General features: G+C 44.4%; 1 protein-coding gene across 1 annotated transcript in view; it reads left to right on the forward strand.

Annotated features, from left to right (window-relative positions):
- Positions 1-3: 3 nt before the first annotated feature.
- The window catches only part of CCDC64 (coiled-coil domain containing 64), a gene marked incomplete at both ends in the record, with an annotated part of 38,830 nt that continues 27,774 nt past the window's right edge, over positions 4-11,059 (forward strand). Inside the window, one exon of the mRNA XM_009700137.1 lies at positions 4-190. Within this exon, the coding sequence (XP_009698439.1) occupies positions 4-190 (187 nt within the window). The remainder of the gene's footprint in view (positions 191-11,059) is intronic.

Genomic DNA, 11,059 nt, shown 5'->3' on the forward strand with positions numbered 1-11,059 from the left:
AAGGAGGCGATTTGAGAACAGAGAAGGAGAATGGGAAGGAAGGGTGTCTGAACTGGAAAGCGACGTGAAGCAGCTGCAGGACGAGCTGGAGAGGCAGCAGGGTCACCTGCGTGAAGCCGACCGTGAGAAGACGCGGGCCGTCCAGGAACTCTCCGAACAGAACCAAAGACTCCTGGACCAGCTCAGCAGGGTGAGTCACCGCGGCACAGCAAGGGCAGGCACCCAGCCGCCTTGGTCACGGGAAAGGCTCGCAGCTCTGCTATAAACCACCTTTCAGGCAAATAAGTGGGAAAGCTTCCTCTTTAAGGAAAAAAAATGGTTCTGCATCTGGTCAGAGTACACAGTTGTCCCTATAAAACACGCTGCCTTTAAACTGAATTTTACACCTTTAAGGAGTGCTGCATTTCACTGGCAAAACAGTTATGTTTCTGGGTTGAGTGGTCATTTACTGCATAGGTGTCTCAAGTGTTTTTGTGTCTAAGACTGATGTAGAAAAATCTGTTTCTAATTTACAAATAGGCTGAACAAATGTAGCACGCAAGAAAAAGGCTAATCTGTGACAGTGAGGTGAAAGGCTTTTTGCTGGCCTCCCTTTTTTGACATACATTAGCTATAATGTTGTAGAATTGAACATACCACGTCATTCTAAGACGGTGTGTCCCTACAGATAACTTTGCCATTGTTAGATGTGTGAGAACCTACTGAAATTCCTTGGAATGGCACATTTCAGCAGAGAGCTTAAGTTGCCTCTGAACGAAAGAGGATTTATAGCGCGGTTGCTACAAATCGGCCTAATTGACCGAATACTTCCAGCATGGGTTTCTTTCTGATAGCAAAAGATCTAACAGTTTATGCCTCCTCCCCCAGAAGTTAACCTGTCTTCTAGGATTAAGAACTCTGTTTTTTTTCTCCCCACTGCACTGTTAGTACAAACCATAATTTTAATGCTGGAGAACACAGTTACTCCAGCAGATGAAAGCATTTTCTTCTCACCAGTTACTTATCCCCAAAATAGCATAGAGCAAAAACACACACCACAGACTCATGCTGAAGAGGCCCATCTAGTGTTGTGAGAGTCTATTTCAGACTAGATTCTGTCAGAGGTGAATCTCTGGGGCTGACCAAGGGATGGTCAAAACCTCGATCACAACACTAGGGCCAGAAGACTCTGAAATGGGCCAAGTGTACAGGTCTCTTCACTTGCCTTCACTTGATCTGGGTATGCAGTTTTCCTGTACCTCTAGAGGTGAGAAGAGCAGGTCTTGGGTATAACACTCTGTGCTGGCACTTCAGGACATCATTCCTCATTCTGCTCTAGATTTTCTCATCAAGTACTAAAAAAGCCACTTAGTCTGTGGATTTGTTTTTTAACTGGCTTTAAAGAAAACCAAAAACACCCTCAACTTCCTTAACTCAGGATCACTACTAAGTTCATCTGTGTTTTTAAAGTTATATCTCCCAAGTGTAGCAGATGAGCTAGTGAAGATCTTTTACCTCTTCTCTGGACAGAGCACATTTCACATCCAACATGGATGAGAGATTCCACCCAAGCCCTTGCAGAGCTCCTGTGTTGTGTCAGGTTTCTTATCCAGGGCTACGAACTTGGCTCCCATCAGATTTGGTGACCCTCCATGATTTTCTGTGTATGCATGATTTCCATCACTGGCTAGGAAATGTAAGATTTGTTATGGTCCCAGTGTAAGCACAAACTGAAAGATCAGTCTAGAAGATAGGAGAGGAAAACCAGACAGCTTGCTCTGGGCTTTAAACCACATGGGATTATCCTCATGTGACACTTGTGCTGCAGGAGCCTCTTGCCGCCCAGATGCTCAGAGAGCTGCTCAGCTAAGCCTTGTGCACCAAGCATGCAATGTCCAAGTATGTGGTTTGTTCCTTTAACTCCCTATTACTGCCAGAAATAGCCTTCATCCATCCACTTCAGAACTGCCACATCCCAGGAAAAAGTTGAGTCTTGGTGCTGCCCTCCCTGCTCCAGCCCAGCCCTGCTCCCAGCTTGGAGAAGATGGCTGTTGTTCTCCAGTATAGATAAGGCAGACTGATAAGAGACAGCTTATGCTTGCTGAGACACGATGTGGTGCTTGTTGAGTTTGTCACCTGGCCAAAACATGCTAGTAACTCAAATATAGCAATGGATATAGCAAGGGTGTAAACAGTCTTCCTAGAGTCAAGAGAATCTGGGCAAATTGAAACAGAGTTGGGAACGGTCTGTTGTCATTCACCCAGGGCTTTAGGTGAAGCTTTTTAGAATCTCAACATTTTATTAGCACTTGGTTACTGGCTGCTTAGTATTCTACGTTTGCTGCTCCATAGTGCAATCGCAATCTTATTTGCCTGGTCACTTATTCTGAAGAGGTAATGCATGTAGTGCTTAAACCCTGCGCCCACATAATTCTGGCTCCTGTTACTACTTCGACTTTCAATAAATAAAAAGGACATATACAGGTGTATGGATGTGCTTGCCTACAGCCGTATTGCCAGAGGCTGAAGTCTTGCTAGGGATCATGAACTGAGCACTGGGAGAGGAAAAACCCTACAAAGAAGTGCTGTTACAGCTTCAGGGAACTTTGAGGTGTTGCTGGTATCCTCCTTGCATTCCTGGTTCTGTTTTGCACCTGCATTTTGTGTCATAGTGGGTTGTTTGGGAGGAGAGGGTTATCAGAAGTCTGAGATAATGTCATGAAAGCCTTATTCAGAGCCTCCACTCCCACTCTGCTCTGTCCAACACTGTATACCCTACTAGAGGCTTCACTCACAGGACAGAAAAACAGGTTGCTCTCTGGTACCAGTCATTTTACACTTGTAGGTACTAGCTCTTTAAATTTAAATTTCTACAATTTTTAGCAATTAACACCTCATGGCCAAATTGCACAATACTTGATCATCTCTCTCCTGGGGAAGGTATTCCCTTGGCCCCAGGCTCTATATGTCAAATGACAGTCTCAGCCTCATGAGCTACCAGCCCACACGGTCCTGCTTCCTCCTTCTGGAGTCCCTGGGCTTCAGCCTCTTTTATCTCAAAGCAGGGCAGCATCCACCATCTCCTTCATTCTACCCCTCCTCTTTCCTGCTGCTCTGATATTCTTTCATCAACTAATTAAGCTTTAGGACATTTTTTTAACCTTGCCATCCCCAGAAATGAAAGGCCAACCCAAGCACATACTTTTTTTGTCTAAACCCAGTACAAATGCTAACCAACCAAGCACGCAGTCCCGCACACCCACACAGGGATAGCAAAGGGACCTGGAAAGCTCTGTCTTGCAATTAAAGCATGGGACTGAAAAAAATCCATCCTCAATTCTGGCAAAGACTGATAAGGAAAACTCAAGGATAGGGATTTTAAGTCTGTTCCAGTCTCTAAAAATGGGGATAACTGTCTTGCCTCAGAGTCACCAAGAGGCTAAAATAAGGTCCGTAAAATGATTTGAGGTCTTCAGATGAGATGATGATATAGGAGAACTTTACATCTCTAATAATAGTAAGTAGGCTATAAGAAACTTTGCCTCCTCTTGCAATACAGCCTTTGGTATGGTTCTCTGCTTTTAGCAGAGCAGAGATATTGGCCAGGGTGATAACAGTATTAAACCATGAGGAAATTAGGTGGCTGGACTGGGAGCTCATAGTAAAAGACATGATTCAGATGCCAAAGATCAAGTTTAAGATCTCCACAGTAACCTTATTTTTTAATTTGCTAAGTGATGATTAAAATCCCTTCTGCATGTTGATTTGATTTCCCTCCCCCTGCCTCAGCAGAGCAAAGCATGTACTAACTCTCAGCAGTGTGTCCACACCAAGCTAAATGCCGGTTTTACCTAGAACTGCAGAGCACATCGCGAGCAGTATGCCAAGGTACATACCGCTCACCATAAATGCTCAGAGATAAAGTATGGGAGTCAAAGTACAGTTTTGCCGAGAAAGTCAAGGCTTGGGAATTATTACGTGTTCTGTTTCCAGCTCCTTCAATCTCTCCCATCTGTTTCAGTTCCTCATTTGAAAAAAAAAAAAAAAAAAACAAAAAACCAAAACCCACAACCTATGCTTTCTATCCTTTTATGTTATAAAATTTGGGGGGAGTGGGTATAGGGAAAGGTCTCCTCTTACATGTGCCCACAGCACCAAACATAGCAAGAGTCCTGTCCCCACCTTTGGGCTTCTAGGAGCTACTAATGCAAATAATAACAAGAAGCATCCCTGTTCCTAAATGAGGCAACATATTACTACTTTGTCAGGAAGTGAATGAAAAAAGACTTTCACACTGTTCCTAAGTGGCTTCACCAGATGGCTTTCCCACACATTTCCTGCTACCAAGCGCTGGGCTCCTGTAGCTGTTTGCTGTATGTAGCCTGGGCGAGGATGTATCCTTCCCAGATCAGTCGAGCTTCTTCTGTGGTACATAGAGGATAAGCAAGTAATTTCACAATGTCAAGCTCAGGTAGCTTTTGCAACGAAAATCTGTTTTCAGTGGCAGGAAGAAGCATGTCATCTTGCACCACTGAAATAGCTCTTTGTTTAGAGAGAGGCGCTTGGCTGCCACGGCATCCCTCACAGGGGCCCTCAATCACCAAGTTCTTATATTCGCTCGGCATCTAGTGCCAACATACTGCTACAAAGAATGAGGTGTTTCAGTCAGTCCCTACGGTACAGCAAGAAAATGATCAGCCAGCCCACCAGTCTCCAAAGGAGGTTTTATTTGCTAGCCACAAAACCTTCCTTTCAGTAATATTTCAATTGAAGGAGTTTTGTTTCTAACTTCGTGCTGTAATGTGCAGCATAGCTTCAGAGGACTGGCAGGCTTTGATTTGAGAGAAACATGTTTTTATTCAAGAATGAGCCGACCATATTATATCCTCCTTTCCAAATCACTTTTACTTTAAATAAATCCTTTTGTGGTCAACAACACACTTACAAGAGAGGCAGCCCTGTTGTCAGTTACTGATTTGAAGAGATTTTTCTGAATGGTTGGTTGTTGAGTCTATCAGCATAGGAACAACATTGGTTTTAAGAAATCCAGACTAATCATTGAAAAAAGGTACTGGAACAAGTGTGCTGGGCAAGATTGACTGCTTTTGCCATGCTGGAGATCTATAGCCATTAGACTATGAGCTAGCTTGTCGTTAATTCCTTATTTTATCTGTACAGATGCTTAATACAAGCCTCCTTATGTTTCTTGTTTATTAAGTTGCCTCCAATAGCCCAGCAGGGTGTATTGGGAAACTCCATGCTTAGCACAGAGGCAAGTAAGTCAGGCTGTATATTTAAGTACTGCTTCAGGGGTTTTATTTTTAAACAAAAGAGGATCCCGAGCGGACCTAGGCTCAAGAAGGGTTGCTTTGACTAGCCCCACATTTCAAGGTGCAGATCAGTCACTACACTGAATTCTTTTTCATAAAAAGCCTCTAGATTTTGCTGTGGCTCAGAGCGTTTACTGGAGCTACTCAGTAGAGTAGCTTACTGTAAGGAACTCCATACTGAGCTACTTGGTAGCACATGGAGTCCTGCATAGCAAATCTTGATCTGCATCAGCTCTGAGCAGTCTAAATTCAACAGATGGGTGAGGTTGTATGAGAAAAGGCAGCATCCCTTCCTGTTGAAGGGGGCTGAAGTACCTGCTTCTCATGGCAGCTTAGGTAGGGCTGCTCACTCCTTGGGAGTAGACAGCCAGCCCTTCCAGCATTGCTTTGTGCCTGGCATAAGGCAAACTTACATTACACATGGTAAGGCAAGAGGAAAGCAGATACCAGCAAAAGATAGAGCCAAACACTGAAGCCAGCAAACCTCCCATTAACCACATAAAGCATCCTCCAGCTCCCTGCCCCTCTGGAGCATCAGCAGATCCCAGCACCATGTAACCAGATCCCTGATCACCCAGTGAATACTGATTACTGCACACGCAGGAAAGGCTCCTTCTCACCAGCTACTTCTCCCCTAGCAGAGAGCACTTGTTAATAATTCAACTTCATCCCACATCAGGACTGGAGTGCTGAGGCTTTCTATGCTAAAGCTGTAAATATAGGACGTGACTGCAGCTGCGTGTTCTCGCCTGCAAAGTCCTTCAATGGAATGATTCAGTGCCCTAGAAGGTAATGAAGAAACATCTTGAGGTCACTGCTGAGTGGCACTCACCCACCATCCATCTGGGGGAAGGGAGACAGGGAGGAAAAAAGGCTCAACCCTCTGCTGAGGGTCTGTTCAAGCCTGCAGCACCCGTTAACCCCATTTTAGGATATCCCAGACCTTCAGGAGGGGCAGTCCAAACGCTAAGGCATAAATGCAGCAAGCACAAGAGAAGTAATTTTGGCAAAGATGGGAGGGAGGCACCCCTACAGAATTTGCCCAAAGATTTTGCACCCACCTGTTTCATACAAGTTTTTTACCCTTGTATCGTTTGGTTTAAGTACTGGTGAGCACTAAGGGAATGGGCAGAAAGCTGTACTCCAAATAAAATGAGGGCACACACTGATACTGAACAGCAGCAAAGCCCTCCCTAGGGAAAGGGTTAAAAAATTACTATTAAGGTAAAAAAAAATATATTACTATTAAGGCAACAGAACTACACAAATCCCTGCCCATAGGAAAAAGGATAGCATCCATCAGTCCCAGGGGCTGGGTGAGACCCTCATCCTCCCCTGGGGCAGTGGAACAGGTACCCCACCATCCCCAGGGACCCTGTACTGGTTGCTAGATGACAGCACACCACGGTCCGGGCTGGTGATGTTGCTGTGGCAACCGGGTGTGATTTCTCTGCTTGTAATGCCATGCCAGTCAGCGGACACGCAGGGAGACGCACTTATGACGTCCAAGGCAGGCGGGCTGGTGGCAGAAGCCCGTCCGCCACCCCCATGTGCTTGGCTCACTGCTGGGATGTGTCCCCAAAAACGCCACTTCACCCCCGCACACCCCCCTCCCCATTTCCTCCCCTGTTCACAGCAATTTTTCCCCCAAAATCTGGAGATCTCCCAGCCCAAGGCAGCCTGTTGTCTGTATCACCCACAATGAGCTTTCGAGCCTGCTGGGGGAAAAGGTAAACATTTTATTTCCTTGGTAAAAAGAGCCCCTTGTGAGCAGGTCAGTCAACCCACACAAGGATGACTGCCAGGGCTTGGGACAATGCATCTCCCCCTGAGAGTCCAGCTGAAGGAGCACAGCACAACAGAAATTATTATCTGCCAGAGCCACTTCACCTCCACGCTACATATGGCTCATCTCACATCCTCAGAGGCTTGTGGTGCCTGGATGGAGCAGCAGAGACTGGCCCCGTGAGACATCTCCAGAGCCCAGACCTCCTGCCCCCCGCACTCTGGCGGTACACCGGTGGGGAATGAGTGCCCAGAGCCCTATCTAGGACAAATATACGTAAGTGTTAAGCACCTGGTAGTCAGCAACACACTGCTCTTCGCAGCACTTCAGCTGAGCCCAGCTTTCACCTCTAGCAAGTGGTTCTGGAAGAGATTTTGGAAGTTTCTGCAAGGCTTCTGCCTTGAGGCATTAGCAGCACCACTAAGCCATGAACATCTGAAAGCAGGAATCCGACATGAAACTGAAGTTGGACTTGTTCTGGGATGAGGAGATAAAAATCTGAATGAGTCCTTTCCTCCCCTCTGGCACTGCACTAAAAATTTCAGGTGGCTATTCTGTTTGGGTCCAGGTCTTTATGTTTATCAGAATTGTTTTATTATGCAGTAGCTCAGAAGTAGGAACATGTGGGCAGAAAAGATTTTTTTCAAAATATTTCTGCTTATTCACACTTGCTGTAAACACTTCCTCCAGGAGATTCTAGAAAGTAGGACACAGAAGGTGTTTGCATCCAGCCACTGCATTACTAGCTAGAACCAGAGCTAAACATGATTGAAGGCTTTGCAAATACCTACCTAAGAAAAACCCAACTAAAAGCATTTGATCTTTAAAGAGCCATTCTGAGTTATAAAGTTTGCACACCTTATAATGAAAGCCTTTAAATTCTTTTTTTCCCCAAGTAGGATTGCTTTTTCTAAATGCAATTTAGTAGACAACAGTTCAAGAGGGAGGTCTTTTCTACACTGAGGGGTTTTTTGCCAGCTGTATTAGGTGCTCTGATTACCCATGAAATCAGAGGCCCCTTGCAAAACAGCCTAGAGCTTAATCAACATTTTGTTTAGAATGGCATTAAGCAAAACCCCATTTATTTTGAGCATAGATATAGGATCAGCAAGACTCTTGCTGACTGCTGATGGATGCCGCAATGCAATACAGATCTGGCTTGTGCTAGGCAGTACCCATGGGGATGGGAAATGCCTCCATAGATGGGAACAAGAAGCTGTCTAGAGGTGAGAGTACCACAGGAAACAACTGACAGATTAGGACATAAATCAAGTGACCTGCGTGACAGAGCCACTTAGGTAAAAGGCTGCTCATAAGTAGGCCAAGAGAGCATTTCATTTGGAGGAGATACAGGTTGGCCTAGCAATTTCATTAGGTATCCTCCTGTAGAGGCTCGGTTCTGTAGCTGCAGAGATCTGCACTGGATTTCCTTCATGGACAGGGTTCTCACCACTGTTTGGGGGCAGGGAGGACTGCTAAGATCAGAAGCGTTAGGAAGATTTCCATTAACTGTTCTCACCATCTCCTAACTATTCTTCCCTGGAAGGTTCTAATGTTGAAGCATGTAAAGAACATTTTTAAAAGGAAGAATTACTTGGATAGTTTCAGCTGGGTTGTGATTCTACCAAGATTAGCACAGTAATGCAGATATGTAATAAATGCAGAGCTATCACAGAACAGTTACAAGATCTGGGGATATATGAGTACCTAAAGCATCCAGCTCACTTGAGTTTACCCTTTAAATGTCATTTACTAGTTCCACCGTGCAGTTCATCTGACCTAAACCAAAATCTATTGTGTTTTGTCTTCATTGCTTCCCCCTTCCCTTTTGTCCCTCAGTCTTTCTCCCCTCCTGGATACATCTCAAAAATCAGTCAAAGCTTAAGTTATCAGCAGCCTCAGTCTGGTAGTTGCCTCTGCAGTTTTGTTCCTCAAGCCGATATAGGACCATGTTATCCCTCAGTTCCTTTGGGGTTAGCTTGGCCTCCACTTTCAGTACACCAAGAGGGGAAAATTTAGCCTTGTGATTTCCTTGTTCTCTACATCCTTGGAAGTCTGATCCTGAATCCACTTCCAGAGTTGGCAGAGTTTTGTAGTTAACAGGGGTGCTCGTAGAAGCTATGCCATTTGGCAACTATTTAGCATAATTTGTTCATGTTTATTTGTCAAACAAAGTACCATTGTATTTGGTTGCCTTACAAGCTCAGATCAAGGAAAACTGAAGTCTTCTGCAACTCGAGTATAGACCAGCAGATTTGTTGCTCACACCAGGGCCACGAGGCAGGTATAAACCTTACGACTTGCTGGAGGGCAGGGTCTGTACTTACAGAAGAGATCCATAGTCCCAGTAGCTTTCAGAGATGAAATGTTTCAGGACCAAGTAAACACCCACAAGTTTTAACAGAAGGGCACCTTTCAGAGAAGTACTTAAAGAGTTCTTTGTGTCTTTACTTGGTTAGCAAGTGTTTTGCATAGATTTTATTGCAACATCAGAAAACTGAGGCACTGAAAGACTAGGCGATAATTGTCAGTGTAAGGCAACAAACAAGACCCTAGTAAAGAAAATATCTCCTCTCCACTTGGGTAAAGTGTACAAGAGTTTGAGCTTTTCTCTTGATCCTACAGAATGGGGATTGGGGTTTTGGGGTTTTAAAGTGTGGATTAGTTATTTAGTGAGCTACATCCCATACTGAAATTGTACCACCCCAGGAAAAAGCTAGTAGTCCAGATATTACTCCTTTATATTAAGCTTTATTCTCCATATCCCTTACATAAAGGGCAATGTGTATAAGTTGCAGGATAAGAATTAGACTGGACATGAAGAAAAACATCCTAGCTGTAAGTTTAGCTGAGTAGAACAGATGTCCCAGAGGTTTCCATCACAGGATACTTTTGGGAAGTGGCCAAGTAGTCACCAGTCTGGCAGGGCTGGCCAATTTTTGCCTTGGCATGAAAAGAACTAGGCAAAGTTAAGTCTGGAAGAGGCCTTCTGAGGTTTCTCTATCTCTTATGCAGGCAAGACTTTCAGTAATATCAGGTCAAGTCTTCCTGCTATTTATGAATATTGAAGGAAAGAGGCAGAGAAACCTGAAGGAATACTCACAAGAAATAAGTGTTCTCTAAGGCTTTGAAACAGACTTGCATTTTCACTCTACATGGGCATAAAGTAACTGAAGGGTGAAACCAGATGTAAACAGGGGACTATTCAGACATAGCGTTCCAACCTTTGCTTGAATATGAGCTCTTGGACAGACTCAGATACTGGGGGAGTCAATTTCCAGCAGATTTATGTTTAGATGAAGCCAAATGAAAAAACCCTGAAATGACCGTGTTTGCTCAAAAGAGATTGTTTGTAGAATATAGCAGTGTGATATTTGTCCAAATAACATCTATTGATCAGCTATGAAGTTGCACAGGGATTTTCTAACTCAAATTATTTCTGTAGTTTTTGTCTATTCCAGAGAGATTTATTTCCCTAGGCTTTACTCGATGTTGTATTTCACTTTGTTCACAAATTCTTCCTAAATGTTGTGCTTCTTACTCTTTATTTCCCTCTCCACCTTCGCACAAGGGACCAGACATCTTAGTGAAGACTAACTAATAAATATTGAAAGCTTTAAGAGCTCAAGGCAAATGCTTATGAAATTGATGATTTCATTAATACTACCTCTTCCTGGGGCCTTTCTGTGCCTGAAGCACTGGTGCCATGGGCACAGGCCCTCACCCTGCAGAGCTGCAGGTAAGGAGGGGTCTCCCAGTCTTGGTCTGCTTCATCAACCTCTGCTGCAAGAAACCACTACCATCAAATCTGCTGAGCTACCCCATATTCATTTCAGTCAAAGCAAGACAGCCCAAAAAGCCACTATTCAACATGCTCAGACTCATCTGGCTTGTTTTGTGATATGGAGGAATGAGCTCAGCCCAGAAGGAGAGGTGGAAAAGAATAATACACACTCAGGAACAG

This window comes from Cariama cristata, unplaced genomic scaffold (assembly GCF_000690535.1).
Source record: "Cariama cristata isolate BGI_N322 unplaced genomic scaffold, ASM69053v1 scaffold26525, whole genome shotgun sequence".
NCBI lineage: Eukaryota > Metazoa > Chordata > Aves > Cariamiformes > Cariamidae > Cariama > Cariama cristata.